We start from the raw sequence: 17,056 nt of genomic DNA on the forward strand, positions 1-17,056 counted from the left end.
CCAGCTTTTACAAATTGGTAGAATTAAACCAAACAGGAGCACAGAGAGTATAGATGTTATTTTTTGGGGTATATTTCAGTTGTGCAAACCTGAAAACCTTTTGATTGGTATGACTGTCTAGAGCAGATTTCACATAATCCACAAGAAAACCACAATTTCTGTAATTGTAACTGGATGTACTGAATGTACTTTAGAAAGTAGGTTAGAAGTTTTTTAGACTGATCATTTAGAGTATCCCCTACCAAAGAGCCTGATAGCACCATTGTTGCCTGTATTGTGTAACCTTTGTACCCTTGCGTGCTTATTACTGTTAGCTTTTTCTATTGCTGCTAGCTGCTTGCCCACTATTTTATTTTCAAGCCACGTCAGTTCAGTTGGCATTAATTCTCTGCATATAGAGAACCATGAATGGGTAAAATCGTTTGTTTCCACCTTTGTAATTGTTTTCCTTCAAGAGCTCTGCCAAAAAAAATCACATTCTTTATCTGAAGGAGACTGGACTAGGTATTTGACTGACAGTGTAATATTGAAACTTTTCAAATATTTTAAATTTTAGCACAGTAGATGAGTTATGTAGCAGGGTGATAAGACTGTACTGCATTGCAGTCACAATTTTGCATGTTTTTCAGTATTTGTCTTCTGTTTTCCAGGCTCACAAGGTACATATTTTTTCTACTTACACAGTTTACTCTTCTTCTCATAGGACCACCAGGATTCAAGCAAGGACAGTGGACCACAGATGAGCCTGATGGTGACCACCCTACTGCAGGTATCCCACAGACTGAGGCTTGGCATTTGCCCACATTTCTTCTTTACCCATTCCCTTTTCCACACAACAGCTAAAAAGGCTATACTAAAATAAGCACTGATTTGCTTTCTCACCCTAATAATGCTTTAATTTCTAAGTTGTACAAATGTTCTTAGTACAACCTATCTAGACTTGATGATGACATGATGATGAATTAGTAATGATTAATGTAACAAGGCAGTAAGAAAAAAACGGAGGTCTTTCAGTACAAGGCTTTCATCAGCGTTACAGCAGATGAAATGTGTGCCAAATTTATTAAGGCTGACTACTTATGGGTGATTAGCTGGTTATTACTCTTGTCCAAAATGACTGTTACTGGTCAAATAATTTACTGTTGTTACTTAACAGAAAAACACTTCTTCCTCTGTCAGCTCTTTTTTGAGAGCTCCAGTAGGTGAATACTTTTACCTGAAGCAACCAAAGTCATACAAAAGTCTTTATGTCATGTTAATTCTGGACAAGATCATTCCAGGAATCCGGGCTCTGTGCCAGAAAACATGTTTGGCTAAAACTAGGTAATCCAGGTTTTCCATTTCAGAGTGAGTGTGGATGGTGAGTCAGACCCTGTAAACCTAACCTGCAGGATTTCTTTGACTCCTCTCCTTCTCCTGGTGTATCTGAACTGGCTGACTTGCATTTTTTTTTCTTTTTCTCATCCATAAAGTTGCCATCAAAGGTCATAGTTGAGTGGTTTATTTTGCAGAAATGTACATTTTTACAGACATTGGGAGATGTAGTGAGATAATAGTTTGTACTTAACAAGACCGCATTTTATAATGATTTACCAATGTAAGAATGGAAACAGAAATGACATCAGATTTACTATCAGTTAAAGATGAAATTTATAGCCCATTTTCTAACTCTGGATGGCAGTACAGCTGTTAGGCTGGTAGTTCCCATGTATGCAAACATTTCCTGTGCGTTACTGTTTAAAAAAATCTTTTTAATAGCATGTAGTGAGTGTCATCAGATATGACACGCCACAATATGTCATTTTTGATGACAAAGATCTCATACTGATGCAAATAAATACACTGGGTGCATCCTAATTCACTAATTTTATTGTTCTTTTTTTAAATTGAAAGTTGGTTTGATTCTAACTCTTGCAAGCCATCTCAAAGCTCGTATTTGATGAGTGAGGCAACATTCACAGAAGCAGGCTTCACAAAAGTAGTTTTCCATCTGACAAGCCACCCTATTTATATATTACTGATATTTTTATTTATTTATTTTTTTGAAGTGGCTGAGCAAACTGGTCTAATCCATCACATAATCACTGAATTTCATACCAATGATGACGCGTTGGATAAAGTCGGTCTGTCAGCAAGAAACACTGATAACTAAGTTATTTGTTATTTCTACTCACAGGCAGATCGTTTCTAAGCATCTGATTTGATCTTTGAAATTTCATTTTTGTCAACCATTTAAATTAAATGGTTTCTAGTATTATGAATATACTAGAATATTTTGTATTATTTAAAAAAAAATTAAGTTCACAATTAGAACTTAAGTACATACTGACACTAATTCTGTAAGTGGATTCTTTCTCTGAGCAGGATGCAGTATGAATCCAAATGACAGCTTGTTACTTATCTACAGGTGCTAAAGTGATAGCAGGCTACAGGGAGAAAACAATGCTGCTTTCAAGTGTTTCTATTATTGTTATTCTCAACTGTTAAAGCTGACTGACAACTGAACTGTGGTTAGCTACCTCACTTGTTAGAAGTGGATGTTTCCTTAGATTTTCTTGTATCTATCCTCCATCCTTCTTGGGAGGTACTAAGAAGCAAGGAAAAAATGCAAATGATAGAAAAGTGTAGGCAGTTTTAGGGACCTAGGATGTATCCACATATAACTGTGATAAAGAACCTAATGTGTAATTTGCCTGTTCACTGACAGATTTATTTTATTAATATTCTGAAAATTCATGATTTAACTGGACCCTCAACAGCTAAGAGGAAACAGTGCAAAATTTAAAAGTGATTACTCTAAAACTGAAGCGTCTACCCTTTTTAGTTTTGCCTTAATTTATCTTTAATTATTACAACTGTATTAAGTCACTTTCTTTTCTATTTTAGGAACATCAAAGAAGAGGACTTGGACATCAGCTGAGGTCCATGCTGTGGAAAAGACACTAATGTCCTTCATTGAGTCTGGTAAAGTACCAGGAAAGTCGGAGTGCGTTGCCTGTATTGAGGCTTCACCGAAAGCACTTAAAAACAGAACCTGGACAGGGGTAAAGTTCTATGTAAAAAATCGAATCACTGCAATGCAGCGTAAAGCTGCAAAAAGAGTTTAACAGCCTGTTAATTGTTCATTTGTGCCTTGTTTGCCCCTTTGCAATGTTTTTACGTTCTGTGCTAGACCAATGTTTTTGGACGTCAAAAAAAAAACATTTGGAAAGATTCATGTTCCATTTTAATTAGTTTTAATTATGTTTTGAAAAGGAAAAGGCATTCCTGTTCGGACATATCTAAAAATGCCACCTTGCTTATCAGGGAGTATTGTCTTATATATACTTATATTTATACTTTTATTTATATATATATAGATATATAGATATATATAGATATATAGATATAGATAGATATAGATACACTGTTTGTTGGATGTAAGGGGCTGAAGGTCTGACTTTAAAAGGCTGAAATAAATGTTGAAGGCATAAACTCAGATTGTCTGCCCATTTCGTACAGTAGGTGACTTCTTTTAATCGTCAAATGTGGTTTGGTAAAAATATTTTGTTTTCTGTTAAAGCAGATCTGATGCTTCATATCTGATGAAAATCAACTGACAAACTGAATTGATTTAAAATTATTTTATTTGCACAAGTTCAGTCATACCAAGTAAAACACTATAGAAAATGTTACCTTTTGCTCAACAACATTCTTCAATTTCACAAGTAGTGTTTGTGTAATTTCATAACTTCCTAACTAATATTTTAGAATCAGATTTAAAAAAATAAATTAATAAAATAAGTATCTGGCAGTCAGGATGAGATTAATAAAACAATCCATCCATTTTCTTCCACTAAACCAATTCAGGGTCTCAGTCATTATCTAATATGATAGTAAGGTTTCATGGATCAGTGTTGTTGACTGTATGCTCATAGACACATGACTGGTCCCCAGTATCAGTAGACGGGTCATGTCTGGTCCCCAGTAAAACAAAAATTCAGGTTTAAAATTTATTTGAGAGTGTTTGACTTTTCAAGTCATTTTTAAGTTTAGATGAATTTATTATGAATTTAGGAGTGAAAATCAAGTCTTTACACCCTTTGGAAAGGGTGGATCCCATCAGGCACCTGTCACTCATTGGACCCCACGATGTAGGAAAAACAGGTATGTGTGTGTGTGTGTGTGTGTGTGTGTGACTCCACCAGACCCTTTTTAGCCTTCATAACGCACATGTTCAAAAATGAAAGTGCACTTTGATGTCCTGTAATATGGACGTTATTTAGCATGAAAGTACATTTTGCACAGCTTCGTTTCGAATGTTAAAGTTGCTGTTAAAATAAAAGCTGGACAGAGAACACAGTCCAATCCCGTTTGAACACTACACCTTAATCTAAAATATAATATAAATACATATATATTTATAAATAACCCAACATAATGGAGATCCTGGTACTCTGATCCCATGCTGCTATATTTGGCGATAGAAACATGGAATTTCTCTCTAGCGTCATGATCAAGCTTTCAGTCCAAGTTCAACATTTTAGTTTATTTTTTTGTTTGTAAGTTATATTATAATTATTACCTAGTTTCAGATTTCCTGCGCTCCTGTCTTTCCTCTATTTGTCTCTTAAGTCTGTATTTCTTTGTTAGACCTGCTGTTACTTCCTGTTTTACTTTGTTACCCTCTCGTCTCCTCTGCTGGCAGTGACGACGCACCGGATGGGGAGGGCGACAACCCACAGTTATTCCTGGAGACCACCCAAGCCATTTCAGAGCGTGGCAGTGTCCCACGGCAGAATGGGCTTGACGCCAGCCTCGCCGGGGACCTTTGGAGACATCTGATGGGACATTTTGGATCGCTTGGGCCTTTCCCAGGAAAACCGCTGCTGGCGGTTCTGGGGTTGTTAGATGACAGCAGAGGACCAGACACTGTTTGTGGAAGGGTGTCCCAGAAAAATGGCAGATCCTGGGCCAGTAAAAAATGAGATTCAGTACATCCTGGACCTTAGACAAAGCTGCACACAATTGGGAAGGTTGTCACTGAAAAATGTGCTCCAGGCCCAGAAATGTCAGCAGGGCCTCTGCAACAGAGTGGCAAAATTCACCAGGAGATAAACTACTTGTATTACTGCCTTCTTCAAGCTCAAAGTTAGTCACCAAGTGGCAAAGACCCTTTGTGGTCACATGGTGAGTGGGCAACATACAGACAGGGGTGGAGCCACACAGATATATCACCTTCATCTCCTGAAAGCATGGAGAGAGGCCAAAACCACTTCTCTGGTCTAGTGTCCTGGTGAAGGAGAGAGATGAGCTGGGGCCACAGATGCCAAGGTTACCTGAGCATGAAAGGCAAATCTTCCAGAGAGAACTGGCTGAAATGCTGAAAATAGTTCTTATAGTTCTTGTAGTGAAGAAAGGTAGGTCTATATGCTTCTGTGTCAACTACTGCAAGCTAGATTCCCTTGTCTGCAAATTCCAAGGAAAAAACAGCGTGAGGTTTGGACCTGTTTGTCAAACTTTTGTTTGGCTTGTTCCCAGCGCCTCATGGACCATGTGCTCTGTGCCCACGCTGCAAAGCTTCTTAACTGAAACACAGGGCTGGGTGCCGTTTTGTCCCAGCAGGTACGGGGGATTGCCACCTGATCCTGTACACCGGCTGGAAACTGACAGGGCAGGAGAGGAAATACAGCACAGTGGAGAAAGAGTGCCTGGCAATCCGGCCGGCGGTGGACTGTCGTCGTTCGTTCCTCTCACACCCAGACTGATGTGACTGTGTCAGAGGCAGAACTGAGGTCTAGTACAGCTGCATCAGCAACTACGATCAGATCAGCTCATTACAGCGTTCGTTATAGAAATAAATGGGATTTCAAGGTTCAAGGTTCTGTATTCGTTTTATTATTATTATTATTTCATATAAAATCTTAATGTTCTTTTTTATATTCACAGAAACAGAAGTCCAGGCTTCTTTCACCAACACCTCAAAAACATGTTGCTCAAAGTCCTGCTTATTCTTTATTTAGCAGTGACCGTTTCATTTTAAATAAGAAAGTAGAGTTTATACAAATTAGAGAACTAAAGAATAATCTTTTTTAAAAGGACAAAGCAGAAAGAAATGTTTCATAACCAAAATTGGTAAAGCTTGTCTTATACAGATGGTTTCGTTTCCTTGTTTCCTTCTTCATCCTTGTGGAAGACTTCTCCTTCTGGCTGCTTCCTCCAGCTCAGTGCGAGATCTCCAGCGACTCCCTGGTCCTTCAGCGTCTGTTTGAGCTGGGACACAAAAATGTGATTTGCAGAATATGACATAGACAAAATTATTCACTAATATTTGCTATTCACTCTTTTTTGCTGCTGCATAAGTTTGTTGTTATTAGGTATATGAAAGTTAAAGCAGCTTAAGGTTTGTTTCACAATAACGCTGGAGGTGACCAGTTACCTGTTTCAGCATGGCATCCATCACATCATCGTCATTCAGATCCAGACTGTTTTTCTCCAGCCTCAATCTCACCACTTGCTTGTAGGTAGGCGCTGATTAAAGAACGAGGGACACTCAGGGTTAGAAAACAAAGGATGGACAGCTTACGTCACCTGCTTTTCCTGCTGCCCTGAGTTTAGTTCAGGGTGTCAAACTCATTTCACATGGCGGGCCACATACAGCCTCCTTTCAGATAAACTCTCCTTTCTGTCAGTGACAAAGAAAGAAATCGCTCATCGTTTTTCTGACGCTCCAGATGTTGATCTTGCCGCTTTGACTTCCCATTTAAAGAGTTCGATCACAAATCTCAGAGTAAAAGTTGATTCTGCACTTTGACGGTCACGTAAACGAGGTGGTGAAACAGCACCTCAGACGCTTATCGAAGGTTAAGCCCTTTATTTTCAAGCGTGACTTGGAAAGTGTTATTCACGCCTTTATTACTTCACGTTTGGATCATTGCATTTCTCTTTCAATGGGGGTTGGGCAGGACACTTTGTCACGCTTGCAACTAGTGCAAAATGCCGCAGCACGATTTTTAACTGGCAGAAGGAAATTCGACCACATGGCTCCGGTTTTGGCCTCTCTACATTGGCTTCCAATTGAATTAAGGATCTGTTTTAAAGTCCTTTTATTGATTTTTAAATCTCTAAACGGTCTGGCACCTGTTTGCTTGTCTGATTTGTTGAGGCCTCATGTCCCCATTCGCTCGCTTCGGTCAGCTGAGCAACTGCTGCTTTCGGTCCCAAAGTCACGGCTACAACTTGGAGGAGGCCGAGCGTTCTCTGTTGCTGCTCCAATGCTTTGGAATAGCTTCCCTCTCCATATCAGACAGGCTCCATCAGTGCCAGGTTTTAAGTCCAGATTAAAAAACTATTTTTATTCGCTGGCTTTTAACTCTGTGGGTGACTTTTAAATTGATTTTGTTGCTATGTCTGATTTTTGCTATTTTATTACTATATTTGTATTTGTATTGTACAGCACAAGTGCCAATGATGATGATGATCCAGCTGTTTTCACGGTTGTTGCAGTCATGTTGGCAGACAACGGCCGACAGGATATCAAACAGGTTTGATTTTCTATGACTAAATGACTGATGATCGGGAGCTGGTCGTGAGGTCTTAATCGTGACCCCACGTACACAACATGATGCACGACACACGATTAAGGCGAAACTCGGGCCGATCCCCAAAAAGCTCAAAATGGACCAAAAACCACACAGTGGATGCCCAGCTAAAGTTTCACAAAGTAATTTACATGGAAGCTTTCTGTGGTTTCCAGTAGCACATTTAAAAAAGACACGTGGACAATCTGAAAAGAACATATTGAAATGAGTAGTAGCACTTTAGAGGATTCATACACATCACACGGTGTTTGAGAGTACGTGATAAGGGAGCATTTGCATGGATTCAAAACCTTGTAAAGCAGGAAATGCAAAGCAGCTTCTTCCCAGCTTTTTCACCAGGTGTGTGGAGTGGCAGGGTGACTTTCCCCTGCCTGTATTGAATACTGCTGTTTTAATAGTTTGATGATTTGATGGACTGCCTCTACTGCATCTTCCTAACGGACTGAAACATTGTGCATGTTACTATAAATTGTTACTTAACTTACTTTGAAAAATTCTGGTCAAAAGGACTGAGTGTAACTAAAGGTTAAGGCATAAAACCAGCATATTATACAGAAATCTAAATTAATTCCAAATTATTCTCAGACACTACACTGTGATTGGTGGGAGCCCCCCCCCCAGGGTAAAGAAGTGTGGGGTAAGAAATAAAGCAACCTCAGTTTCACAGCCTGATCTCACAGTGCAGCAAATCTGTTGTATCATTACTTTTGCTTCTTTATGGATGGTGTTTAACGTCGGTCTGGAGTGCAGCGTGTGAGGCTCTGAGGTACACGCAGTGTTGCCAACTCAGTAAGGAAAATCGCTATTGGCTGTCCTAAAAGTCGCTAGAAGTCGCTGAATGACGTCATCGCCCAATTTGCATAATTGGTCATGCTAATCTAATTGTAACCTATGTTGATGGAGAGAGAAATAACATCGTGCAAGAGACATAAAGTGAGTAAAAAAGTCCTAAATGCATTTAGAGTTTACTTAGAACTACAAATTAAATTTCTTTTAGCAATTATTGTTTTTTTTTAATGTCACAATTCCAACCCTGCTCCTTTACCCGGGCTTGTGCAGGTGCGTCCGCCTCCTCTGCACTGCACCGCAGGCCACGCCCCGCCACAAACATGTAATTAAATTCAAAACTGAAGACTACCTCGATGTTAAATCTAATATTGTGCTTAAATAAAAATAGTAAGTAGACTGAACTCAGTTTTATCAGCTTAAGTCAGTTACCGGTGGTTTTCGTTCAAAAAGCTGAGCAACTCAGTTTATTTGTGTTGGCCTAAATTAGAGAAATGAGGTAAGCTGGAAATTTTGCTGTTCACTGGTGGAAAGTAACAAAGTGCAGCTTACCACTGTAGCAGATAAATGCTGTTTTTCGATCACAGTTCCAGTCCTCCCATACTCCAGCTGGAAAGAGTCCTGCCGCACAAACCTTACTCCCTGTGCTTAAATCAGGTTGAGTTGGGTTCCAGTTTCTAAACGTGGAGTTACTACCATCTGTCCACTTCCAGGAGTCTCTGAAAAGGCCGATCCAGGCGGATTGCCCTGCAGGTAGCACTTCTGTTACTCTCTGGTTCTCAGACATGTTTCTCACACTGGCCAGGTCTGTGTGATGGGCTCTGCAGTAGCTCTGAGCCTCCGTCCATGTCATGAAATTGTTGATGAAGACAAATGTCACGTTTGGTCCTGAAAACAGACCAAAGTGAAGTGTTCTGAAGAACAATGTAGATCCCCGAAACACAACAGCTCCGGTTGCAGATGAAAATGCTGCTGACTTCTACATTTAAAAAACATTTTATTAATTAAAACCCTCACCTGTGACATCAGAACAAATGGCGTTAAATTTACTGCCACATCTGTCATTATTCCATAATCCAGTCTCATGTAACTTAGCACAGTGTTCGTTCCCTAACCAGTTGTCCGGTTGTCCAGGCTCCCAGTTTCTGAACGTAGCCTCATCATTTTTGTAGAAATCTGTGTCTGGCATCGACCACCTCCAGCCGTTAATGTCACCATACATCCCAATCCAGGCTCGCTGCAAGCAATAATTAAATTGTGTTGACTAAAACGATATGACCTACATTCCTGTCTTAGAAATGAAGCCTGAACTGAGAGCTCTCATTTTTCTTTGGAATCATTCAGTTTGAGCTGGACCGAGAGGAGATCTGGTCACCTGGTGCAGTAATTACCCAGTCACACCTGTAGTTACGTGGTCAGTGGCGTGTTATGTCGACAGACTCAATCCCCAATGGACCCCCTGCAATGGTAAAGTTAGGCTGTGTGTGGACTGTGTTGAGGGTGAGCTTTGGGGGGGAGTGGCCTGTGTCCAAAAAACTGAAAAATGTTTTGTTTTACACCCACGTACAGATTAAACACAAAATTACACACAAGGGAAGGAGCCCGAGTTAGTGCATGAGGTTGAACGGTACCGGCTGAGTATAGTTGGGATCACCTCAACGCATGTCTTGGGCTCTGGAACCAGTCTCCTGGAGAGGTGCTGGACTTAATCTGGAGTTGCCCCTGGTGAAAGGCGGCGAGCTGGGGTGGGTATCTAGCTTGCAGCATGTATGTAGGGGTTTCTCCCAGTGGACAAGAGGGTTTTTTCCCTGCGCCTTCAGGTCAGCGAATGGTTCCTAACTGCACTTATGCACCGAATGATGGATCAGAGTACCCAGCCTTCTTGGAGACCTCTGAAACAATAAGCTCCGTTGGAGCAGCCTTTCAACGCCGACACGAACCCGATGTATTAGCCAGAGGTCCCTTTGCTACGGTTCAGAGCCGCGGACCTGTTTTATATACGCGAGGAATAGTTTTCTATACGAGATCGCTGCAAAAAGTGCAGCCTTACCTAATGTCCACCTACTGTTACTCATTTATATTAAGATTAAACATCTAGTTGGTGTTGGTGTGGAGAGTAGCCTTCAGTATTCTGTAATCTGTAGTGGAGTACATTTTAAAAGTAACTGTCCCAACACTGCACAGAGATGATGACTTGACCAAAAACATAATGGACTACTGGGACGTTCAAGTAAAAGCACGAACACAAATCAGAAAACTTAATCCAACGATAGGTGAACATTTATCTGCAAAATAATTTTATTTTTGAGACAATTTTTCAATAATACATTTTTATGTGTGCTGAGGTGTTTTCATGGTGTTTTATTGCTTTTTTACCCAAAGGAATGATCTGAAAAGTCGTTTTCAGGCAATAGAAAACATATTTTTTGTAATATAGCAGATTCTTTTTAACTATAGTGCAGAAAAGTGACGACATCCATGCCTACCATGCCACTGATACATACAAACACATTAACTCCCACCTGTGGCTTACATATATCAATTTAATTTAAAAAGAGGATAAAAGTGTACTCACATTTTTGTATTGTGCGTAGTTCATTTTACTTGAGTCTGCCATGCTCTGCAGGATCTTCACATCCTCCATGTTTTCTATGGTGGCCAGGTCTGTGTATCTCTCCCTGCAGTAACTCAGAGCATCAGTCCAGCTCTTCCAGTCATAAACAAAATGGTACTGACGCTTAACATATGAGGAGCCTGAACACAGCCCTGCAGAAATGGAATATTATTGTGTTATATGTAAATATCGATTACATTTGGACTTAAAAATAATTATATAGCTTATCTGTGTGGTTTCAGTGGAATTGTAGTGGTATTAGCTGTGTATTTAATTAGAGCTGTAAAACCACCAATATTAATGTCATAAACATAAAATGACTTCCTAACGATGACTATCCTTCTGTTTCTAGATCAGTTAATATAACAGTAACACAAGGTCACACAGTGCTACCTGATACTGTGTTTAAAATGAATATGAAAATGACATGAAAAATAAAAAACACATTAAAATTCTTGCCTGCTGCAACTATGATGAACAGAAAAACCTTTTCCATCCTTGTCTCTTCCTTGTTTCTTGATATTTCTTGGTAAGTTATAGATTCAAATCTTTCATCTTCATGCGAAGTAAGATGAAAATATCTTAGCTCTAAGGATCACTATAGTTCACCTTCTGTCTCTGCATGTCCACCTGCATTCATGTATCTTCTCTGAGGTCGTCCTCTTTTCTTGGCATTTCCCTAAAAACAAAAATATGTTCTTTTTTTCAGTTGTACAACCTGTAAGGTGTACCTGCCACTCTTCAGCCCTCCTCCCCAGACCCCACCCCAGGTATTTGCCTTTAGAAAGTTTTTACTATGTAAATAAGAAGGTGCAGGCACCAGTACTTCCCATCAGTGGTTAGCATTAGCATCTTCACACACTATTTGTGTGTGTGGATGTTTTCCCATCAGGTGTGTTAACATGTGATTTCAGATTGTCCTTCTGAAATGAGATGGCCAGAGGCCACGTCACACTGGACTCTAGCTTCAGTGAAGATCTTTCTTTCTCTCCTGTTCTCTAACTTTCCCCCTGCTTTTACTTGTATAGCTCCCTCTGTGTGTCTCCCTCCATCCTTTTACACTGACTGCATGTCTTTCTCTTTAATGCAAACTCACTCCTCCTGCCTGCAGGAAGGTTGTTGGTGTGGTCACTGGAGGCCTGTGCAGTACAGTGCAGTGGATCACTGTGTCCACTGCAGCGGCAGCGTCATTGTTTGGCCGGAGGACCCAAGCTGGGTCACGACAGGACGCAACATAAAGTGACTTATTTTACTTCAACCTGAAAGACATTTAGCATTCTGCTTATGTAAAACTGGACAGTTCTCCAAGTGTGTAAAATCAGAGCACGGCGCTCTGCAGTCAGTTCATTGTTGAGCCTTATAACTAACCTTCATTTACAAAATCAGTATAATGACGCTCATGTGTGAGTTCAATAAGGAAGATCTTGCGGTCGCAAATTTTGAAGCCATCATGATAACCTTCTCCCGCTGACGATGTGGGGACCCAACTTTTTTAGCTCCGATTAAAATCAAGACACTCAAAAAGACTCTGGAAAAGAGTCGAATCCTTGGGTCAGAGTTTAATACTCTGAATCAAATGAACAGCAGGAAAAATACATACAGACATTTAGCAAGAGAATTACAAAGCAGAAAGCCAGCAAAGCAAAACCCCGGGTGTACAGCTTTAAGCACAGACGGCAGAGCAACAGCAGAGGGGGAAAGTGCTGGGGTGTCCTCTGGTCCCCTAATATATACGGACCAGTATCCCCGCCCCCTGCTGCTGGGTAACTTACCCACCCGTCCTCCAGCCAGACACAGCTGACACTGAGTCTCATCACCATTAAGCTCCCGTGTTTCACAGTGACGATGCTGAATGTGGGAGACAGAAGTACAAACAGAGAACAGGGAAAGCTTCAACATTCATGGGTGCGACGGCCATTTTTGTCTCCTCTGTCATTTTTTTTCGGTCTCCCTCTTCAGTGTCCAGTGCTGTGGACAGGCCTCCATGGACACCCAAAAAAAGTCACAGCGTCGCCTCAGCTGAAACCTACTAATACACATAAGGTTAAACTAATTCAAACAGCATGGTACAAGAAACAGAAACGCTAATATTTATTGCACTGCAAGTTCAGCTCACAGTAGTTTATTGTTTCTGCAGCAATCGTGGCGCGATGAGGAGGACGCTCAGCTGATGGTCGATGCAGGTCAGACTTTAGCACCCGATGTCGCTTTGAAACTAAAGAACAGGCATGTGTCGGCTTGTGCAGCTAGTTTCAAAACACAAATGTCCTCAAAGATTTGTAAATAAATATAAATGTGTTACAGATGTTCTGCACTCACAGTCAGCTGTTCTAGTGCGTCACTGACCGACTTCTGCCTCTGCTGCTTGCGTCTGCTGTCTCAGACATATTTGCACTCTTTCATAATTGTGACTCCGAGTCTCCTGTGTTTGTATAGTTGTAATAGTGTAATCACTCCAGACCTTTTCCATCTGTCACGTTTCTTTGTAGCCACTTAGAGGGTTTTTGCGCTGATATTTGAGTTCTTTTTAAAATCATTTTGCATCTACATGCAGTTATTTTCTTTGCAGCTAAATGAGTATGAGCCTCGTTTTATTTTGCTGTAGTACTGTAGTCCAGTGTAACATATGTGGTAGTGCCATCATTCTCTGGCTGTCAGCCTGTGTCACTCCTGTACTGCATATTTATATTATTTGTGCACTTTTACAGAGCTGGTTTTAATCTTGTTACACTGTGTATACTGACTAGAAAGGCTTTCAATTCAATTCCGTTTTTCTTTCCCTTCTTGTTGCAGTTGTTTTGTGTCTGAAGTTTTCTTGAGAAGCTTTTTCATTTGATTTACTTCAGTCACATCCCCTACATCCCTCTGTGGGTTGCAGGCCTGTTCAATAGTTCACACAGGCAGTCATTAGAGCGCCTGTAACATCTCCTATGGCAGAATCAGAAAGCCGTGAAAAAGATATTCTCTTTTCCAAACACAAAGGCAAACAGTAGAAAGCAGCACAGAGTGAAAGAGTCTGATAGAGGGAGGGTTAAAAGAGCGACGTACACAACAGAAATACAATCAGACAAGTTTATTTTAATAGAAGAACAGAAATGCTGCAGCACACACACATGAAGGGTGAGTCTGTGTGCAGCTCTGCAGAGCACCAGGACCAGAAATAGGCTGAGAGCACTACGAGCATTTAGCGATGAATATTTCAACCACTCTCTCACTTTGAAAGTCTGGTCTCTCATAACCACCACTCCACCTTCTGTCCCTGCTTTCACTTCTTTAAACTTTTAATCCACAATCTTTAAGTTCACATCTTTGTTACTTTCTCCACAGGCCTGCCCACCACACCCACTCAAACCCATGTCCATTGCTGCTCTCCATCTGGTCCTCTCTTTGGAAACACAATGCAGCAGATGTGGGAGCAATAATCAAATATATGATGGATTCACATGCATTCATAAAGAAAACTTTACCTGGTGATGTGATTGCTTCTTGAAAGTCCTATTCTGACTGCACGTGCATGTGAGATTTATAAACTGGAAAAATCTTATTGGCTTTGTGTTGAGGAAACCAGGGCGATGCTAACAAGAATGTTAGATAGAAAGACTGGCGTGGATCAAACACACACACATTTCTCATGCCAGCGTCAGGGGCCACTGTCACTTAAAAATACACACCAGCCTGCCACGTACAGGTTGAAAGTTTCAAGACTCCCTAAAACACATTTTCCTCGATTTGAGCCTCAGTGATGCAGGTCAGAAAAGTACAACAGTATCAACTTTCATTTTTGTATTGTTTGGGTCACTGAAAATTACATTTAAAATATTGTTGCTGTCATCAAAACTGGTCACTACCCTTACATATAAACGTTTATATACTGAACAGTATGTAAAGGTTGTTACATACGGTGGTCCCTCGTTTATCACAGGAGCTACGTTCTGAAAATAACCTGCGATGGGTGAAATCTGCAAAGTAGCCAGCTTTATTTTTTACAGTTATTATGGATGTTTTAACCGCAGTGGTTCACCTTTCGCTGTGCTGAAAACGATGTTGCACTTTTTACCCTTCACAGTGTAAAAAGACTAGAAATAAATGTTTTTCTTCTTTTGCATTTTATCAATAAATGTAGTGAAAAGTCAGCGAGCACCTGTGAAACCTCATGCTGCGTTAACTTAAATTACATTTGCCATTGAACAAAACTAAACTAAACTAAAGTACTGATGTGGATGAACACAGAACAGGAGGAGTAACGACAGCCTGTCGTACTCTTACCACAGAGATTGTTTTCACATCTGGAGGTTTTCGGGGCATCTGGAGCACAAATCGCCTTTAACATACGGCCGCACTCCTTCATAGTTCCCTCTGAACACACGTACACAAAATATCACACAAATCCAAATCAGACGAACAGAATCAACTTTGGGGGATTTCCTGAATGATTGAATAAACTGTTTAGTTTTAGTCTTAGAGTCATTTTCCAACAGAACTAACACGAAGCACCATTGATGTATAAGTGTATTATACTGTATTGTCTACATTATTGTGAGATAATTTTTTTTAATAGAAGCCACATTTAATGACGTCTCTGCCTTCAGTCAAACATAAAGTGTCATTATTAGTACAGTCCACAAGAGGGAGCACTTGTTGTAGTATTGTGCAGCAGTAACACTGGAAGGAGTCGTGGTACTGACGCTGGGTAGTAGTTACAGACGAGGAAGGAGACTCTGTCCCAGTCCAGTCCCTCCATAGTGTCACAGAGATGGAAGGCACAGCCCACTCTGTGTGTGTCTGCCCACACCATCTGTAACACACACGCACAGTTTAAACTGAGTGGATCTGCCACATTCTACACAAGCTTTGGACAATGTCCTCTGCAGTGGATTTTAAATAAAAATATCAGGATGTGATTGAAGTGACTCTCAGCTTTAATTCGAGGAGTTTAACAAAAGTGTCGAACTGTTTAGGAACTACAGTCATTTTAGTCGTATTCCCATTACTGAGAAGTAACCGGACAGTTGATTGATATTTAAAGTCGTTCTCAGTTTGGATATGCATTTCTGCAGATAAATGATGTTAGGATGATTCCAAGTGTTGAACACCTTTTTTGGTGCCACTGGAACAGCTCAAACTTAGAGACATGCTGGTCTGCTTAGCAGAAAACAAAGCAGCAAACTTGTGAAACTCAAAAACGACAACAGGAGCTTCTACAACAGCCCGCACACATAATTCCTGTATCAGAATCCTGAGAGAGATTCTGATGGACCAGAGCACATCCTTCATGTCAGCCAGTTTTGAATTACTGGGTATGAAGTCTATTTGGGCTAAAGTGTATCACCCACAGACTGATGGTCTGGTGGAGCATCTGAATAAGGCTTTCACTGATTAATGATGATGAACATGATTGGAACCAATGTATAGATCCTGTTTTTTTCACTGCGTTTATTAAATTTCCTGTTTGGCAGGAAGCCACATGGGGTTCTGGACCTACAAATATAAAACTGGGAGTGCCAAGCTCCAAAAAAACGGAATTCAGCATGTAATGGACAAAACTTCACGCTTTGGGTCAACTGTCATGTGAAAAAGGGTGCCTTAGGGTGTGTGGTGCTGACCCCCCAGTACTGTACATCAGCCAGTACATCAGCGGATGAGCCACGCTACAGCACTGTAGAGAAGTGCTTAGCTAACAAGTGGGCGGCCAACACCCTGTATTATTTCGTGGCTCAAGAGTTGGGAGTTTGTCTTGTAATCAGAAGGTTGCCGGCTCGAGCCCCGGCTCCAACAGTCTCGGTCGTTGTGTCCTTGGGTGAGACACTTCACCCGTTGCCTACTGGTGGTGATCAGAGAGGGCCCGGTGGCGCCAGTGTCCGGCAGCCTCGCCTCTGTCAGTGCGCCCCAGGGTGGCTGTGGCTACAATGTAGCTGCCATCACCAGTGTGTGTGAACGGATGGATGATTGTGTATAGTGTAAAAGCGCTTTGGGATCCTTAGGACCAAGTAAGGCGCTATACAAATACAGACCATTTACCCTTTTTTTTTACCATTTCCTCCTGAGATCCCCATTCACCCACTCTTTGGAACATTCA

General features: G+C 40.8%; 1 protein-coding gene across 1 annotated transcript; it reads right to left on the reverse strand.

Annotated features, from left to right (window-relative positions):
* Window positions 1-6,126: 6,126 nt before the first annotated feature.
* Window positions 6,127-11,100, reverse strand: LOC146645881 (C-type mannose receptor 2-like). The gene is made up of 5 exons (XM_085392612.1): window positions 10,942-11,100; window positions 9,384-9,603; window positions 8,919-9,254; window positions 6,419-6,510; window positions 6,127-6,252 (listed from the first exon to the last, which is right to left on the reverse strand). The coding sequence occupies exons 1-5, from the start codon at window positions 11,008-11,010 to the stop codon at window positions 6,127-6,129; spliced, it is 843 nt and encodes a 280-aa protein (XP_085248738.1). The 5' UTR covers window positions 11,011-11,100.
* Window positions 11,101-17,056: the final 5,956 nt, after the last annotated feature.

Source organism: Rhamphochromis longiceps, linkage group LG20, assembly GCF_057381845.1.
Source record: "Rhamphochromis longiceps isolate RC_006_pf linkage group LG20, R_longiceps_female_GT1.1, whole genome shotgun sequence".
In the NCBI taxonomy this organism is placed as follows: domain Eukaryota; kingdom Metazoa; phylum Chordata; class Actinopteri; order Cichliformes; family Cichlidae; genus Rhamphochromis; species Rhamphochromis longiceps.